We start from the raw sequence: 20928 nt of genomic DNA, 5'->3' as shown, positions 1-20928 counted from the left end.
TCTTCACTCCAGTGATTACTGATGAAGCAACTTGTGGCGAAATGTTTGCTTTGATAAATGTCCTGACTTTAGTGGCAGTTTGCCAGTATATACCTGGCCTTAGTCGCAGCTTGCCAGTATATACCTGACCTTGGTGGCAGCCTAGCATTATCACCTTACCTTTGACAAGTGGAAATGTTCAAATGTGTTGGGTGAGATGACGAGGATGTTATAACTCATCCAGGATACTCCAGCAAGGAGGATGTCACAGAACTTTATCAGTACTGCAGTAATAATAATAATACTAATGACAATCATAATAATGATAATAATATGTAAATAGTAAATAATAATAATAATAAAATTTTGCAGATTCAACAAGATCAACTGAGGCGATACATTGAGATCAAGCAGTCAGATTTACCATCTTCTGTGGCTGCTAGGAAGACTAGGGAGTTCCGTTGTCCACCCAGAGAGCAGATGAATGCCATCTTGGGCTTCAAGAACCTTAGTGATGAGGAACTGGAAGAGACGCCCTGTGGGGAAGATCTGAGGAAGGAGCTACAGGACTATCATGAGAAACTCATGGAGAAGACCAAGATACCTGGAAGACGGGAAGAGACAGTAGACACTGAGGTGGGTGGTACTCTTGTGGTGACAGAACGAACTTAAGACGACATCGTTGCATGTTGAGGTCTCAGTTTTTGTGAGGCAGTAATGACCTTCTTACTCCCAACAGGTGTTAAATTTAGCAGTATTACGCATAAGTTCTTTTACTCAAATTGATATTCTACTTAAACATTACGGCCAAATATAAAGATTTTGGCTGTCCCAGTGTATTTACGAGATGCTATCAAAAAATTCCCAACTCGAATTTTCACGCGCTTCCTGGTGAAATATGGCAGTGTTGTAGATCATATTGCTCAGTGCACTCTTTTGTGAAGTAACATGGCAAGTTTCAGTATGATCGGTCATTGCATTGAGGTCAGACGAGCATTTTCTTGCGTCAGTGCGTTTTTGCAATTTTTTGTAACAAAACTGAATCTTTGAAAAAACAGAGAGTGTGTGTGAAATTCTGTTTCAAGCTGGGTAAAACGTCTAGCGAAACTCACAAAATGTTTCAGAAAGCTTTTGGCGGTGAAACCATGGGTTAGACACAGTGGTATTTTCTCGATTCAAAGCAAGACGAACGTCAGTTGAGGATGATGAACAATCTAGTCGTCCATCACACACGCCAACATCGAAATATTGAGGAAGGTTATTCACGAAGAATGTCATCAGAATATCCAGGACATTGCAAATGCTCTTGGAAATTTTTATGGGTTATGTCAAAACGTTTTGACTGAAAGTTTGAACATGAGGCGAATGACCTGCGAAATTTGTGCTCCACTTGCTGACTCAAGACCAAAGGAACCATCACTTGGATGTTTGTCAGGACCTCCAAAAATCAAGTCAAGGGTGACCCAGATATTCTTTCTAAGGTCAAAGCTGATGATGAAACTTGGATCTACAGCTACGACTCAGAGACCAATCAACAGTCTTCACAGTGGATAAGCACTAACTCAGCCAAGGACAAAAAAGACATGCCAAGTCAAGAGCATGCTCATTTTTTTTTTAAAGTGGCAGAGGCGCTGCGATCAATGTATAACCTCCCAAGGAGAGTACTTCATGGGAGATAACTTCAGCTAGGTGATTAGGTATGCCTATATATTTTTTATCGCTGCAATCCAGAAACTTTTTGATAGCACCTCATATTTATGAGAATAACTCAAATGTTTTGGAGTAAATACAGTTGCTCTCTCTTAGTGTGTTAGGTAAGACACATATGCAACAGTTAGGTATCTTTATTTTGAAACGTTTCGCCTACACAGTAGGCTTCTTCAGTCGAGTACAGAAAAGTTGATAGAAGCAGAAGATACTTGGAGACGATGTAATCAGTCCATCACCCTTAAAGTTTTGAGGTGGTCAGTCCCTCAGTCTGGAGAAGAGCATTGTTCCGTTGTCTGAAACAATATGAAGTTGAAGTGACAGAATCGGGCCTTATATAGTGCCAGGAGGTGAGACGTAGGTTGATTTGGGAGGGCAGGTCCTTCTCAAACCCAGCCGTTCTCACTAGTAGAGGTTGTCGAAGTAGATGGTCTGTACCAAGATACCCTTGTGTTGCAGTGTCTGACAGAATGAACATTAAAATGGTATAAAATACCGACAGATTGTTAGGTAAGACACATATGCAACAGTTAGGTATCTTTATTTTGAAACGTTTCGCCTACACAGTAGGCTTCTTCAGTCGAGTACAGAAAAGTTGATAGAAGCAGAAGATACTTGGAGACGATGTAATCAGTCCATCACCCTTAAAGTTTTGAGGTGGTCAGTCCCTCAGTCTGGAGAAGAGCATTGTTCCGTTGTCTGAAACAATATGAAGTTGAAGTGACAGAATCGGGCCTTATATAGTGCCAGGAGGTGAGACGTATCAACTTTTCTGTACTCGACTGAAGAAGCCTACTGTGTAGGCGAAACGTTTCAAAATAAAGATACCTAACTGTTGCATATGTGTCTTACCTAACAATCTGTCGGTATTTTATACCATTTTAATGTTCATTCTGTCAGACACTGCAACACAAGGGTATCTTGGTACAGACCATCTACTTCGACAACCTCTACTAGTGAGAACGGCTGGGTTTGAGAAGGACCTGCCCTCCCAAATCAACCTACGTCTCACCTCCTGGCACTATATAAGGCCCGATTCTGTCACTTCAACTTCATATTGTTTCAGACAACGGAACAATGCTCTTCTCCAGACTGAGGGACTGACCACCTCAAAACTTTAAGGGTGATGGACTGATTACATCGTCTCCAAGTATCTTCTGCTTCTATCAACTTTTCTGTACTCGACTGAAGAAGCCTACTGTGTAGGCGAAACGTTTCAAAATAAAGATACCTAACTGTTGCATATGTGTCTTACCTAACAATCTGTCGGTATTTTATACCATTTTAATGTTCATTCTGTCAGACACTGCAACACAAGGGTATCTTGGTACAGACCATCTACTTCGACAACCTCTACTAGTGAGAACGGCTGGGTTTGAGAAGGACCTGCCCTCCCAAATCAACCTACGTCTCACCTCCTGGCACTATATAAGGCCCGATTCTGTCACTTCAACTTCATATTGTTTCAGACAACGGAACAATGCTCTTCTCCAGACTGAGGGACTGACCACCTCAAAACTTTAAGGGTGATGGACTGATTACATCGTCTCCAAGTATCTTCTGCTTCTATCAACTTTTCTGTACTCGACTGAAGAAGCCTACTGTGTAGGCGAAACGTTTCAAAATAAAGATACCTAACTGTTGCATATGTGTCTTACCTAACAATCTGTCGGTATTTTATACCATTTTAATGTTCATTCTGTCAGACACTGCAACACAAGGGTATCTTGGTACAGACCATCTACTTCGACAACCTCTACTAGTGAGAACGACTGGGTTTGAGAAGGACCTGCCCTCCCAAATCAACCTACGTCTCACCTCCTGGCACTATATAAGGCCCGATTCTGTCACTTCAACTTCATATTGTTTCAGACAACGGAACAATGCTCTTCTCCAGACTGAGGGACTGACCACCTCAAAACTTTAAGGGTGATGGACTGATTACATCGTCTCCAAGTATCTTCTGCTTCTATCAACTTTTCTGTACTCGACTGAAGAAGCCTACTGTGTAGGCGAAACGTTTCAAAATAAAGATACCTAACTGTTGCATATGTGTCTTACCTAACAATCTGTCGGTATTTTATACCATTTTAATGTTCATTCTGTCAGACACTGCAACACAAGGGTATCTTGGTACAGACCATCTACTTCGACAACCTCTACTAGTGAGAACGGCTGGGTTTGAGAAGGACCTGCCCTCCCAAATCAACCTACGTCTCACCTCCTGGCACTATATAAGGCCCGATTCTGTCACTTCAACTTCATATTGTTTCAGACAACGGAACAATGCTCTTCTCCAGACTGAGGGACTGACCACCTCAAAACTTTAAGGGTGATGGACTGATTACATCGTCTCCAAGTATCTTCTGCTTCTATCAACTTTTCTGTACTCGACTGAAGAAGCCTACTGTGTAGGCGAAACGTTTCAAAATAAAGATACCTAACTGTTGCATATGTGTCTTACCTAACAATCTGTCGGTATTTTATACCATTTTAATGTTCATTCTGTCAGACACTGCAACACAAGGGTATCTTGGTACAGACCATCTACTTCGACAACCTCTACTAGTGAGAACGGCTGGGTTTGAGAAGGACCTGCCCTCCCAAATCAACCTACGTCTCACCTCCTGGCACTATATAAGGCCCGATTCTGTCACTTCAACTTCATATTGTTTCAGACAACGGAACAATGCTCTTCTCCAGACTGAGGGACTGACCGCCTCAAAACTTTAAGGGTGATGGACTGATTACATCGTCTCCAAGTATCTTCTGCTTCTATCAACTTTTCTGTACTCGACTGAAGAAGCCTACTGTGTAGGCGAAACGTTTCAAAATAAAGATACCTAACTGTTGCATATGTGTCTTACCTAACAATCTGTCGGTATTTTATACCATTTTAATGTTCATGCTCTCTCTTAGACTGGATGATAATTATTCTCCGGGTGATCATTAGATAATATTTAAAAATTGCCTTAACCACACTGTCTCGATTCACCTTCCTGTGAGTGTCTCGAACTTCACCTGTATCTTCTACCCTGTAGGAGGCTCCGGCAGTCAACTCCAAGGGTGTGATGTCCAAGTTCCTGGGAATCATTGGCGGAGCCAAGGAGGAGGTCGAGGAGGAAGTGGAACCAGAACCTGAGGTGCTGGATTCTGCTGATAAATTCAAGAAGGTCCTTGTAGACACTATCGTCCGCTGGGCTTCAGAGTCATTTATTGAAACTCCAGTTCTTATCAGAGAGATGTTCAGGTTTGTGAAAATACATACATATATATATATATATATATATATATATATATATATATATATATATATATATATATATATATATATATATATATATATATATATATATATATATATATATATTATTATTATCACACTGGCCGATTCCCACCAAGGCAGGGTGGCCCGAAAAAGAAAAACTTTCACCATCATTCACTCCATCACTGTCTTGCCAGAAGGGTGCTTTACACTACAGTTTTTAAACTACAACATTAACACTCCTCCTTCAGAGTGCAGGCACTGTACTTCCCATCTCTAGGACTCAAGTCCGGCCTGCCGGTTTCCCTGAACCCCTTCATAAATGTTACTTTGCTCACACTCCAACAGCACGTCAAGTATTAAAAACCAATTGTCTCCATTCACTCCTATCAAACACGCTCACGCATGCCTGCTGGAAGTCCAAGCCCCTCGCACACAAAACCTCCTTTACCCCCTCCCTCCAACCTTTCCTAGGCCGACCCTTACCCCGCCTTCCTTCCACTACAGACTGATACACTCTTGAAGTCACTCTGTTTCGCTCCATTCTCTCTACATGTCCGAACCACCTCAACAACCCTTCCTCAGCCCTCTGGACAACAGTTTTGGTAATCCCGCACCTCCTCCTAACTTCCAAACTACGAATTGTTTGCATTATATTCACACCACACATTGCCCTCAGAAATGACATCTCCACTGCCTCCAGCCTTCTCCTCGCTGCAACATTCATTACCCATGCTTCACACCCATATAAGAGCGTTGGTAAAACTATACTCTCATACATTCCCCTCTTTGCCTCCAAGGACAAAGTTCTTTGTCTCCACAGACTCCTAAGTGCACCACTCACCCTTTTCCCCTCATCAATTCTATGATTCACCTCATCTTTCATAGACCCATCCGCTGACACGTCCACTCCCAAATATCTGAATACATTCACCTCCTCCATACTCTCTCCCTCCAATCTGATATTCAATCTTTCATCACCTAATCTTTTTGTTATCCTCATAACCTTACTCTTTCCTGTATTCACTTTTAATTTTCTTCTTTTGCACACCCTACCAAATTCATCCACCAATCTCTGCAACTTTTCTTCAGAATCTCCCAAGAGCACCGTGTCATCAGCAAAGAGCAACTGTGACAACTCCCACTTTATGTGTGATTCTTTATCTTTTAACTCCATGCCTCTTGCCAAGACCCTCGCATTTACTTCTCTTGCAACCCCATCTATAAATATATTAAACAACCACGGTGACATCACGCATCCTTGACTAAGGCCTACTTTTACTGGGAAATAATTTCCCTCTTTCTTACATACTCTAACTTGAGCCTCACTATCCTCGTAAAAACTCTTCACTGCTTTCAGTAACCTACCTCCTACACCATACACCTGCAACATCTGCCACATTGCCCCCCTATCCACCCTGTCATACGCCTTTTCCAAATCCATAAATGCCACAAAGACCTCTTTAGCCTTATCTAAATACTGTTCACTTATATGTTTCACTGTAAACACCTGGTCCACACACCCCCTACCTTTCCTAAAGCCTCCTTGTTCATCTGCTATCCTATTCTCCGTCTTACTCTTAATTCTTTCAATAATAACTCTACCATACACTTTACCAGGTGTACTCAACAGACTTATCCCCCTATAATTTTTGCACTCTCTTTTGTCCCCTTTGCCTTTATACAAAGGAACTATGCATGCTCTCTGCCAATCCCTAGGTACCTTACCCTCTTCCATACATTTATTAAATAACTGCACCAACCACTCCAAAACTATATCCCCACCTGCTTTTAACATTTCTATCTTTATCCCATCAATCCCGGCTGCCTTACCCCCTTTCATTTTACCTACTGCCTCACGAACTTCCCCCACACTCACAACTGGCTCTTCCTCACTCCTACAAGATGTTATTCCTCCTTGCCCTATACACGAAATCACAGCTTCCCTATCTTCATCAACATTTAACAATTCCTCAAAATATTCCCTCCATCTTCCTAATACCTCTAACTCTCCATTTAATAACTCTCCTCTCCTATTTTTAACTGACAAATCCATTTGTTCTCTAGGCTTCCTTAACTTGTTAACCTCACTCCAAAACTTTTTCTTATTTTCAACAAAATTTGTTGATAACATCTCACCCACTCTCTCATTTGCTCTCTTTTTACATTGGTTCACCACTCTCTTAACCTCTCTCTTTTTCTCCATATACTCTTCCCTCCTTGCATCACTTCTACTTTGTAAAAGCTTCTCATATGCTAACTTTTTCTCCCTTACTACTCTCTTTACATCATCATTCCACCAATCGCTCCTCTTCCCTCCCGCACCCACTTTCCTGTAACCACAAACTTCTGCTGAACACTCTAACACTACATTTTTAAACCTACCCCATACCTCTTCGACCCCATTGCCTATGCTCTCATTAGCCCATCTATCCTCCAATAGCTGTTTATATCTTACCCTAACTGCCTCCTCTTTTAGTTTATAGATCTTCACCTCTCTCTTCTCTGATGCTTCTATTCTCCTTGTATCCCATCTACCTTTTACTCTCAGTGTAGCTACAACTAGAAAGTGATCTGATATATCTGTGGCCCCTCTATAAACATGTACATCCTGAAGTCTACTCAACAGTCTTTTATCTACCAATACATAATCCAACAAACTACTGTCATTTCGCCCTACATCATATCTTGTATACTTATTTATCCTCTTTTTCTTAAAATATGTATTACCTATAACTAAACCCCTTTCTATACAAAGTTCAATCAAAGGGCTCCCATTATCATTTACACCTGGTACCCCAAACTTACCTACCACACCCTCTCTAAAAGTTTCTTCTACTTTAGCATTCAGGTCCCCTACCACAATTACTCTCTCACTTGGTTCAAAGGCTCCTATACATTCACTTAACATCTCCCAAAATCTCTCTCTCTCCTCTACATTCCTCTCTTCTCCAGGTGCATACACGCTTATTATGAAATATATATATATATATATATATATATATATATATATATATATATATATATATATATATATATATGGTATATATATATATATATATATATATATATATATATATATATATATATATATATGGTATATATATATATGGTATATATATATATATGGTATATATATATATGGTATATATATATATATATATATATATATATATATATATATATGGTATATATGTATATATATATATATATATATATATATATATATATATATATATATATATATATATATGTAGTAGGTTGGTAGACAGCAACCACCCAGGGAGGTACTACCGTCCTGTCAAGTGAGTGTAAAAGGAAAGCCTGTGATTATTTTACATGATGGTAGGATTGCTGATGTCTTTTGTCTGTCTCATAAATATGCAAGATTACAGGCATGTCTTGCTACTTCTACTTACACTTAGGTCACACTACACATACATGTACACATTTATTTATACACACTCATCTGAGTTTTCTTTGATTTTATCTTAATAGTTCTTGGTCTTATTAATTTTCCTTTTATATCCATGGGGAAGTGGAATAAGAATCTTTCCTCCGTAAGCCATGCGTGTTGTAAAAGTCAACTAAAATGCCGGGAACAATGGGCTAGTAACCCCTTTTCCTGTAAAGATTACTAAAAAGAATAAGAAGAAGAAAATTGTCAAAGTGGGAAGTCTGAATGTGCGTGGATGTTGTGCAGATGATAAGAAAGAGATGATTGTGGATGTTATGAATGAGAAGAAGCTGGATGTCCTGGCTTTAAGTGAAACAAAGCTGAAGGAGGTGGGAGAGTTTCAGTGGAGAGGAATAAATGGGATTAGGTCAGGGGTTTCAAATAGAGTTAGAGCTAAAGAAGGAGTAGCAATAATGTTGAAGGATAAGCTATGGCAGGAAAAGAGGGACTATAAATGTATTAATTCAAGGATTATGTGGAGTAAAATAAAGATTGGATGTGAAAATTGGGTTATAATAAGCGTGTATGCACCTGGAGAAGAGAGAAGTGTAGAGGAGAGAGAGAGATTTTGGGAAATGTTGAGTGAATGCGTGGGGAGTTTTGAATCAAGTGTGAGAGTAATGGTGGTTGGGGATTTCAATGCTAAAGTGGGTAAAAATGTTATGGAGGGAGTAGTAGGTAAATTTGGGGTGCCAGTGGTAAATGTAAATGGGGAACCTTTAATTGAGCTATGTGTAGAAAGAGATTTGGTAATAAGTAATACATATTTTATGAAAAAGAGGATAAATAAATATACAAGGTATGATGTAGCACGTAATGAAAGTAGTTTATTAGATTATGTATTGGTGGATAAAAGGTTAATGGGTAGGCTCCAGGATGTACATGTTTATAGAGGGGCAACTGATATATCGGATCATTATTTAGTTGTAGCTACAGTTAGAGTAAGAGGTAGATGGGAAAAGAGGAAGGTGGCAACAACAAGTAAGAGGGAGGTGAAAGTGTATAAACTAAGGGAGGAGGAAGTTCGGGTGATATATAAGCGACTATTGGCAGAAAGGTGTGCTAGTGCAAAGATGAGTAGTGGGGGGGGTTGAAGAGGGTTGGAATAGTTTTAAAAAGGCAGTATTAGAATGTGGGGCAGAAGTTTGTGGTTATAGGAGGGAGGGGGCAGGAGGAAAAAGGAGTGATTGGTGGAATGATGAAGTAAAGGGTGTGATAAAAGAGAAAAAGGTAGCTTATGAGAGCTTTTTACAAAGCAGAAGTGTTATAAGAAGAGCAGAGTATATGGAGAGTAAAAGAAAGGTAAAGAGAGTGGTGAGAGAGTGCAAAAGGAGAGCAGATGATAGAGTGGGAGAGGCACTGTCAAGAAATTTTAATGAAAATAAGAAAAAATTTTGGAGTGAGTTAAACAAGTTAAGAAAGCCTAGGGAAAATATGGATTTGTCAGTTAAAAACAGAGTAGGGGAGTTAGTAGATGGGGAGATGGAGGTATTAGGTAGATGGCGAGAATATTTTGAGGAACTTTTAAATGTTAAGGAAGAAACAGAGGCAGTAATTTCATGCACTGGTCAGGGAGGTATACCATCTTTTAGGAGTGAAGAAGAGCAGAATGTAAGTGTGGGGGAGGTACGTGAGGCATTACATAAAATGAAAGGGGGTAAAGCAGCTGGAACTGATGGGATCATGACAGAAATGTTAAAAGCAGGGGGGGATATAGTGTTGGAGTGGTTGGTACTTTCGTTCAATAAATGTATGAAATAGGGGAAGGTACCTAGGGATTGGCGGAGAGCATGTATAGTCCCTTTATATAAAGGGAAAGGGGACAAAAGAGACTGTAAAAATTATAGAGGAATAAGCTTACTGAGTATACCAGGAAAAGTGTACGGTAGGGTTATAATTGAAAGAATTAGAGGTAAGACAGAATGTAGAATTGCGGATGAGCAAGGAGGTTTCAGAGTGGGTAGGGGATGTGTAGATCAAGTGTTTACATTGAAGCATATATGTGAACAGTATTTAGATAAAGGTAGGGAAGTTTTTATTGCATTTATGGATTTAGAAAAGGCATATGATAGAGTGGATAGAGGAGCAATGTGGCAGATGTTGCAAGTATATGGAATAGATGGTAAGTTATTAAATGCTGTAAAGAGTTTTTATGAGGATAGTGAGGCTCAGGTTAGGGTGTGTAGAAGAGAGGGAGAACTACTTCCCGGTAAAAGTAGGTCTTAGACAGGGATGTGTAATGTCACCATGGTTGTTTAATATATTTATAGATGGGGTTGAGTTTGGGAATGTGTGTAAAGGTAGAAAGTTGAAAGTGAACATAGAAAAGAGTAAGGTGATGAGGGTGTCAAATGATTTAGATAAAGAAAAATTGGATATCAAATTGGGGAGGAGGAGTATGGAAGAAGTGAATGTTTTCAGATACTTGGGAGTTGACGTGTCGGCGGATGGATTTATGAAGGATGAGGTTAATCATAGAATTGATGAGGGAAAAAAGGTGAGTGGTGCGTTGAGGTATATGTGGAGTCAAAAAACGTTATCTATGGAGGCAAAGAAGGGAATGTATGAAAGTATAGTAGTACCAACACTCTTATATGGGTGTGAAGCTTGGGTGGTAAATGCAGCAGCGAGGAGACGGTTGGAGGCAGTGGAGATGTCCTGTTTAAGGGCAATGTGTGGTGTAAATATTATGCAGAAAATTCGGACTGTGGAAATTAGGAGAAGGTGTGGAGTTAATAAAAGTATTAGTCAGAGGGCAGAAGAGGGGTTGTTGAGGTGGTTTGGTCATTTAGAGAGAATGGATCAAAGTAGAATGACATGGAAAGCATATAAATCTATAGGGGAAGGAAGGCGGGGTAGGGGTCGTCCTCGAAAGGGTTGGAGAGAGGGGGTAAAGGACGTTTTGTGGGCAAGGGGCTTGGACTTCCAGCAAGCGTGCGTGAGCGGGTTAGATAGGAGTGAATGGAGACGAATGGTACTTGGGACCTGACGATCTGTTGGAGTGTGAGCAGGGTAATATTTAGTGAAGGAATTCAGGGAAACCGGTTATTTTCATATAGTCGGACTTGAGTCCTGGAAATGGGAAGTACAATGCCTGCACTTTAAAGGAGGGGTTTGAGATATTGGCAGTTTGGAGGGATATGTTGTGTATCTTTATATGTGTATGCTTCTAGACTGTTGTATTCTGAGCACCTCTGCAAAAACAGTGATAATGTGCGAGTGTGGTGAAAGTGTTGAATGATGATGAAAGTATTTTCTTTTTGGGGATTTTCTTTCTTTTTTGGGTCACCCTGCCTCGGTGGGAGACGGCCGACTTGTTGAAAAAAATAAATATATAAATATATATATAAATATATATAAGGATAAGCTATGGCAGGAAAAGAGGGACTACAAATGTATAAATTCAAGGATTATGTGGAGTAAAATAAAGATTGGATGTGAAAAGTGGGTTATAGTAAGTGTGTATGCACCTGGAGAAGAGAGAAGTGTAGAGGAGAGAGAGAGATTCTGGGAAATGTTGAGTGAATGCGTGGGGAGTTTTGAATCAAGTGTGAGAGTAATGGTGGTTGGGGATTTCAATGCTAAAGTGGGTAAAAATGTTATGGAGGGAGTAGTAGGTAAATTTGGGGTGCCAGGGGTAAATGTAAATGGGGAGCCTTTAATTGAGCTTTAATACTTTCCCTAAGCTTTCTTAACTTGTTTAACTCTCTCCAAAAATTTTTCTTATTTTCATTAAAATTTCTTGACAGTGCCTTTCCCACTCTATCATCTGCTCCCCTTTTGCACTCTCTCACCACTCTCTTCACCTTTCTTTTACTCTCCATATACTCTACTCTTATAATACTTTTGCTTTGTAAAAACCTCTCATAAGCTACCTTTTTCTCTTTTATCACACCCTTTACTTCATCATTCCACCAATCACTCCTCTTTCCTCCTGCACCAACCCTCCTATAACCACAAACTTCTGCCCCACATTATAATACTGCATTTTTAAAACTATTCCAACCCTCTTCAATCCCCCACTGCTCATACTTGCACCAGTCCACCTTTCTGCCAATAGTTGCTTATATCTCACCCGAACTTCCTCCTCCCTTAGTTTATACACTCTCACCTCCCTCTTACTTACTGTTGCCATTTTCCTCTTTTCCCATCTACCTCTTACTCTAACTGTAGCTACAACTAAATAATGATCCGATATATCAGTTGCCCCTCTATAAACATGTACATCCTGGAGCCTACCCATCAACCTTTTATCCACCAATACATAATCTAACAAACTACTTTCATTACGTGCTACATCATACTTTGTATATTTATTTATCCTCTTTTTCATAAAATATATATTACTTATTACTTAACCTCTTTCTACACATAGCTCAATTAAAGGCTCCCCATTTTCATTTACCCCTGGCACCCCAAATTTACCTATTACTCCCTCCACAGCATTTTTGCCCACTTTAGCATTGAAATCCCCAACCACCATTACTCTCACATTTGGTTCAAAACTCCCCACACATTAACTCAATATTTCCCAAAATCTCTCTCTCTCTCTCTCTCTCTTCTCTACACTTCTCTCTTCTTTAGGTGCATATACGCTTACTATAACCCACTTTTCACATCCAATCTTTATTTTACTCCACATAATCCTTGAATTAATACATTTATAGTCCCTCTTTTCCTGCCATAACTTATCCTTCAACATTATTGCTACTCCTTCTTTAGCTCTAACTCTATTTGAAACCCCTGACCTAATCCCATTTATTGCTCTCCACTGAAACTCTCCCGCCCCCTTCAGCTTTGTTTCACTTAAAGCCAGGACATCCAGCTTCTTCTCATTCATAACATCCACAATCATCTCTTTCTTATCATTGCACAACATCCACGCACATTCAGACTTCCCACTTTGACAATTTTCTTCTTATTCTTTTTAGTAATTATTACAGGAAAAGGGGTTACTAGCCCATTGTTCCCGGCATTTTAGTTGACTTTTACAACACGCATGACTTACGGAAGAAAGATTCTTATTCCACTTCCCCATGGATATAAAAGGAAAAGTAATAAAACCAAGAACTATTAAGATAAAATCAAAGAAAACTCAGACGAGTGTGTATAAATAAACATGTACATGTATGTGTAGTGTGACCTAAGTGTAAGTAGAAGTAGCAAGACGTACCTGTAATCTTGCATATTTATGAGACAGACAAGACACCAGCAATCCTACCATCATGTACAACAATTACAGGTTTCCGTTTTACACTCACTTGACAGGACGGTAGTACCTCCCTGGGTGGTTGCTGTCTACCAACCTACTACCTAATATGCCAAACTTCCCGAATAAGCCGAACTCCCTTAAAAAAATAAACTTTCCCAAAAAAAATCTTTTACAGAAATTTGGATTTTTTTTTTATGACAGTTATATAAAAAAATTATTATTGGATCAAAACTAACTTAGAAACCTACCTAACCTCCCTTAAACTAAATAATGTTTCTAGCGAAATTCTGCTATATATATATATATATATATATATATATATATATATATATATATATATATATATATATATATATATATATATATATATATATATATATATATATATATATCTTAGGTCAATTTAAATTTATTTAATATTTCAACATCAACATTTTCACCATTAACATTCTCAAAGTTAACTCAGCATCACCATTAATTAACATCAGAAATTAATGAGCTAATATTACTTCCCTTAATGTGACTACATCATTTTCTGTCCTGAAATTTTAAGTAATTCTTAAATAAATTTATCTGAGAAAGTTTTTCAAAAATCAAGAACGTATCATCCACGTATCATATAAATTATTGATTTAAAATCAACAGGAGCATCATCAAGGCAAATCTTATTATGAAACCATAGATATATACTTGCAAGAGTGAATCCTAGGTGAGACCTCGTGTATACAGACAACTCGAACATAAGAGAATAAAACATATTGACAATGTTTCGGCTCGACTTGAATCGTTAACTAGTCACACAGAAGCGTGAAGGGAAGAGAGCCAGTATAACTACGAGAGAGAGAAAGAGAGAAGTCGTAGTAGTGGTAGAGGTAGTGTAGTAATAGTAGCAGTAGTAATTAGTGCAATAGTGGAAGAAGTAATTAGAAGGGAGTAGTGGTAGTGACTCAAGATTCAGTGAGTGGAGTGTTAGAGAACTCATAGCTACCCCATCAGTTTGTGCGCGCACATACACACACACACACACACACACACACACACACACACACACACACACACACACACACACACACCACAACAACAACAACGATAATGATGTAATTTTTAGCTTTGAAAGATTTAATCCAAGTGTTGAAGTATGCGCTAGAATGGACTGCATTTCTCTGCTTGTAGTCTATTGCTGCGCCAGTACAACAGTATCGGTGAGATGATGGCAGCCTTGGAGAAGACCTACGTGATCAGTAGCAACACCAAGAAGGACGTGGAGACATTGTGGCTGTGTCTAAGCAAGGTGCGAGCACTGCTTCCTGTCCAGATGTCGCAGGAGGAGGAGGCTCTTATGAGGGAGTTGCTCTGGTCAGTACTGCTCACTAACCTTCTTATTCTTAGTTCTTATTATCATTCTTCGTTATAACTTACTAACATTGTTAGTTCCTTCTTACTAACACATTCTTAATTGTAATTTATTTTGTTGGTTCCTTCTTACTAGCTTTTACTTTCATAGCTTACTGACTTTGTTAGTTCTTTCTTACTTATAACTTACTAACTTTTGTTAATTCCTTCTTACCAACCTTCTAACTTATAACTCTACATAATGCTTTAAACTCCATGAGTGTCAGTTGTGGCACGCTTGTGTCAGAAGTCGGACACACATATAGTAGCACTGTACAGGCAGTGGAGTCAGAGTACACCTGTGGATTCCATCTTACACTGGTCTCAGATGCATGATAGAACTGATAAACTGGCAAAGTCATATGCCTTCAAAAGGGGAGTAGATTACAGTACTGTCACTGTCACTAGAGTCCTGCAGCAAATGGTTAGCAGACAACAAATTATCCTTACACCTCGGGAAAACGGAAGCCATACTAAACCATACCACGGGTGGGGCTTGAACATGCCAGACTCCTCGGCACGAAAATTAAACTGAAAAGGGTAAATAATTTTAATGTCCAGTGTAATGGGGAACTCATCACTTCAGTATCTTCAGTGAGATATCTGGGAATCCCCCTTGACCCAAGCATGTTAGCAGAATTGATAGTGAACTGTAGTAAAGAAAGTGAATACCAGACTTAAGTTCGTCTACAGACAGGCTCGCAGGACGCTATGTCTAGCTCTCATACAGTGTCATACAGATTACTCTTGCTCATCATGGTACTCTGCCTTGACAAAAAAACTAAAAGATAGACTACAAATCACCCAGAAGAAAATGAGATTCATTCTGGATCTGAGTTCAAGAGATTATGTAGGTCAGGATGAATTACAACGACTGGATATACTGAATGTTTAAGATAGAGTTAAACAACTCAAGATAATTCGCATATATAAAATTGTTCACAAGCAGAGCTCAGAATATCTTGCTGCTAAGTTTGTCAAGGGGAGGGGAACACAACTTTATAATACCCACAGTAGGTGGTCAGACTTCAGACACCTTTTATTGTACAGCAATAAAGGAGTGGAACGGACTCATAGCATGAGCCAGTTCAGGAAGAGAGCTAAAGGGTACCTAATGAATGAAGCTACTGGAAGAGAGGAGAATGATTTCCTTATTAGCTAACATAAATGTACCTATTACTGTGCGCTAACCCTCTCTTAAATGTTAATGTTAATAAGTCAGTTTACCTTATTTCTAGTATATCTCCTTGTAACTGTTTTTTCACATAGTTGAGTTACTTAGCATTTTTTAACTGTTAAGGTTTAAATAATAAAATATAACAAGGACCCTAATGTAAATAAGCCACTTTGACGATTTTTTGGGTTATCCTAGATAATCTACACATATGCTGCTATGTATGACAAATTATGTAGCTGTATGTGTACCTGGACCTGAATAAATTTACATATTGAAACTACAATTTCGGATATGTCAGAAATTCCTCAGTCCTCTGAAATGTCGAAACACTTAATAAAAGCAAAATTTCCTCTTGTTCTTCTATAAGTAACAATACTTCAGTAATTTTTTAGAGTAGTGAGCGGGACGGACAGGAACATGCACTTACTGATAAGCAAACAGTGACACTTCTAAGACAAGTTGTCAGTCCCAAACTGTAGGGAATTCTCAGCCTACAACAGCAGGAAAAATAACACATGATCTGACACATGCTCTGACACATTCTCTGAAACATATTTTGATACATACTCTGACATGCTCTGACACATGCTCTGGCACATGCTCTGACACATGCTCTGACACATGCTCTGAAATAATTGTGGCAGCAGTGTACAATCTGTCCGAACAAAAAATATTTTAAGACTTGAAACACGTGTGTCAGGCTTACAATAAGAGTACGAGGTACCAAGAGTACGAGGTACCAAGAGTACGAAGCACCTGCTTGATGGACTGAACACATCAACTCCAGGATAAGGACTGATTACCTCAAACTCCCCATCTTCCACCTTTCTTCTCTATTCGACTGAAAAAGCCACTGGCTAGCGAAACGTTTCCAAAATCAAGCTTCCCTAATGTTGCACAAGTGTCTCATGCATCAGCGTGTGGGCTTTGTAAATCATTGACATGACATGTTAAATGCTGTAATGAAGGTAAACTGACGTGTGTATTGCTCGTTGCAGGACTCTGGTGAACAACCATATCTTCTTCCAGCACCCAGACCTCATCAGGATCCTGTGTGTTCACGAGAACGTGATGGCTGTGATGATGAACACACTGGGGCGACGAGCACAAGCTGTTAGTGAAACCCAGCCTGTGGAGGGTGAGGTGACCCAAGCCAAGGAGAAGGTGCGGCCTCAACCACACCCTCACACCCTGCTTCAACCACACCCCAACACTCACCCTACATCTCCACTCCCTCACACACCCCAACACTTCCCCATACCCCAACACTCACCCTACACTTCCACTCCCTCACACACCCCAACACTCACCCTACACCTCCACTCCCTCTCACACCCCAACACTTCCCCATACCCCAACACTCACCCTACACCTCCACTCCCTCAAACAACCCAACACTCCCCCATACCCCAACACTCACCCTACACCTCCACTCCCTCAAACAACCCAACACTCCCCCATACCCCAACACACCCTACACCTCAAACAACCCACCCCACACTCCCTCAAACATACCCCAACACACCCTACACCTCCACTCCCTCACACACCCCAACACTCGCCGACACCCAAATACTCCCCCCACACAAACACCCCCCACACACAGTCCCCCCACACACAAACACTCCCACACACCCCAGCACTCCCCGACACACCCAAACACTCTGCATCAACTCATCACTTACCCTCTCATCAACCTATTTTCGCTGTTATATATTTTATATATATTTTAGTCACGTTATTCTACTTGTTTCTGTAATGTTACATTTTTGCCTCTTGCAACTTTTATCACTTCTCTTGTCTTATTGTTTGTATTTTTTCTATTTATTTATTGTCTAATTTTCTTGTGGCGTCACAGTATATTCACTGCTATATCTTGTTATGATTGTATTATTGGAGTCACAGAATATTGACTGTTATCTCTTGTTATTATTGTATTATACAAGTCATGATGATATTGACTGTTGTCTCTCCTTATCTTAGAGTTATGGAGGTTAAGATAGTTGATTAATGTCTCTCCTTATGGTTGTATTGTGGAGTTTATGATAGTTGATTAATGTCTCTCCTTATGGTTGTGTTGTGGAGGTTATGATAGTTGGTTAATGTCTCTCCTTATGGTTGTGTCGTGGAGGTTATGATAGTTGATTAATGTCTCTACTTACGGTTGTGTCGTGGAGGTTATGATAGTTGATTAGTCTCTACTTACGGTTGTGTTGTGGAGGTTATGATAGTTGGTTAATGTCTCTCCTTATGGTTGTGTTGTGGAGGTTATGATAGTTGATTAATGTCTCTCCTTATGGTTGTGTTGTGGAGGTTATGATAGTTGATTAATGTCTCTCCTTATGGTTGTGTCGTGGAGGTTATGATAGTTGATTAATGTCTCTACTTACGGTTGTGTCGTGGAGGTTATGATAGTTGATTAATGTCTCTCCTTATGGTTGTGTTGTGGAGGTTATGATAGTTGATTAATGTCTCTACTTACGGTTGTGTCGTGGAGGTTATGATAGTTGATTAATGTCTCTCCTTATGGTTGTGTTGTGGAGTTTATGATAGTTGATTAATGTCTCTCCTTATGGTTGTATTGTGGAGTTTATGATAGTTGATTAATGTCTCTCCTTATGGTTGTGTTGTGGAGGTTATGATAGTTGATTAATGTCTCTCCTTATGGTTGTGTTGTGGAGGTTATGATAGTTGATTAATGTCTCTCCTTATGGTTGTATTGTGGAGGTTATGATAGTTGGTTAATGTCTCTACTTACGGTTGTGTTGTGGAGGTTATGATAGTTGATTAATGTCTCTCCTTATGGTTGTGTCGTGGAGGTTATGATAGTTGATTAATGTCTCTACTTACGGTTGTGTCGTGGAGGTTATGATAGTTGATTAATGTCTCTACTTATAGTTGTGTCGTGGAGGTTATGATAGTTGATTAATGTCTCTACTTATGGTTGTGTCGTGGAGGTTATGATAGTTGATTAATGTCTCTACTTATAGTTGTGTTGTGGAGGTTATGATAGTTGATTAATGTCACTTCTTATGGTTGTGTTATGGCATGGAAGGATGGGAAAAGGGGAGGTTTTGGTGGTCAGTAAAGACAAGTGTATGCAACACGGGTCTTACAGAGCTGATGCCCCAATAAGTGGTTAATGATCTCTTGATCTACTGGAACTATGATCTAGGATGAAATAAATCGTAAGAATGTTGACTCTTCTTGTCTGCTGTAAAGTGCTCATGTCTGGTGTGAGGTGTTGACTCTTGGGCGCTGTGAAGTGTTCACTGGTGTTCATGTCTTCTGTGAGGTGTTCACCGGTCTTCATCTCTGAAGTGAGGAGATAAAAAAAATTCCTTCCGGTATATAATTATATTTTTCTAATGTCCTGCCCATCCTCCTGCTTGCGGCTTCCTCTCCTCCTTTCCTACACTTCTTTGCTATGTAGACGTATTAAATCATATTTTCTATAAGAAAATTCAGCTTTATTCTTGCATATAACAGACAACATTTATGCATGAATCATTATATTTTAATATCAAACTAATATTAAACTTTGCCTGTTATCCTTTATACTTATTCATAATATATATATATATATATATATATATATATATATATATATATATATATATATATATATATATATATATATATATATATATATATATATATATATATTATATATATATATATATATGTATATTCGTATATACTTCTTTATTAATGATATGAATTCTTTATACTAACATTCTTGTGTATGCACCACCGCTTACACGAAGCTGCCGTGTGTGTCTCCACTCAGTTATGTCTTCATTTTATGTATATCTTACGGATTTGATAAGCAGTGTGTCTGTGTACACTTTGTGGCTATACAGTTTGTGTGTATGTGTACACTTTGTGGCTATACAGTTTGTGTGTATGTGTACACTTTGTGGCTATACAGTTTGTATGTGTACACTCTGTGATTGAATCAGTATCCTTACTTCTGTTAGTCACTTTTTTACCTACCTTCACACACACACACATACACACCCCGCCAATTGCAAAGTCTTGAAGACCGGGGAAGGGAAAAGAAGACTGCAGAGTATAGGCTAGATGACCAAAGACAGCTAACCTCACTCAAGGAAAAGGAAATGGGGTGAATATAATACCGAGTATATCTCCTGAGGCGCACATCAACCAGATAACTGCTGCAGCATATGGGCGTCTGGCAAACCTAAGTATAGCGTTCCGATACATCAGTAAGGAATCGTTCAAGACTGTGTACACCGTGTACGTCAGGCCCATACTGGAGTATGCAGCACCAGTTAGGAATCCACACCTGGTCAGCCACGTAAGAAATTAGAGAAAGTGCAAAGGTTTGCAACAAGGCTAGTTCCAGAGCTAAGGGGAATGTCCTAATAACAAAGGTTAAATGAAATCGGCCTGACGACACTGAAGGACATTAGGGTTAGGGAAGACACGATAACGACATACAAAATACTGCGAGGAATTGACAAGGTGGACAGAGACAGGATGTTTCAGAGATGGGACACAGAAACAAGGGGGTTACAGTTTGAAGTTGAAGACTCACATGATTCAAAGAGATGTTAGGAAGTGTTTTCTTAGTCATAGAGCTGTCAGGAAGTGGAATAGTCTGGCAAGTGACGTAGTGGAGGCAGGAACCATACATAGTTTTAAGACGATGTTTGATAAAGCTCATAGAGCAGGGGGAGGGAGGACCTAGTAGCGATCAGTGAAGAGGCGAGGCC

General features: G+C 39.4%; 1 protein-coding gene across 13 annotated transcripts in view; it reads left to right on the top strand.

Annotated features, from left to right (window-relative positions):
- The window catches only part of RyR (Ryanodine receptor), a 388707-nt gene that overhangs the window by 222854 nt on the left and 144925 nt on the right, over nucleotides 1-20928 (top strand). For all 13 annotated transcript variants that reach the window (XM_070101968.1, XM_070101970.1, XM_070101962.1 and 10 more), the window contains 4 exons: nucleotides 352-615; nucleotides 4728-4936; nucleotides 14794-14976; nucleotides 17188-17353. In XM_070101968.1, the coding sequence (XP_069958069.1) occupies nucleotides 352-615; nucleotides 4728-4936; nucleotides 14794-14976; nucleotides 17188-17353 (822 nt within the window). The remainder of the gene's footprint in view (nucleotides 1-351; nucleotides 616-4727; nucleotides 4937-14793; nucleotides 14977-17187; nucleotides 17354-20928) is intronic.

The sequence above is a fragment of the Cherax quadricarinatus genome, chromosome 5 (genome assembly GCF_038502225.1).
Source record: "Cherax quadricarinatus isolate ZL_2023a chromosome 5, ASM3850222v1, whole genome shotgun sequence".
NCBI lineage: Eukaryota > Metazoa > Arthropoda > Malacostraca > Decapoda > Parastacidae > Cherax > Cherax quadricarinatus.
Note: the sequence above shows the minus strand (reverse complement) of the source record. Positions and strands in the feature narration are given on the sequence as shown.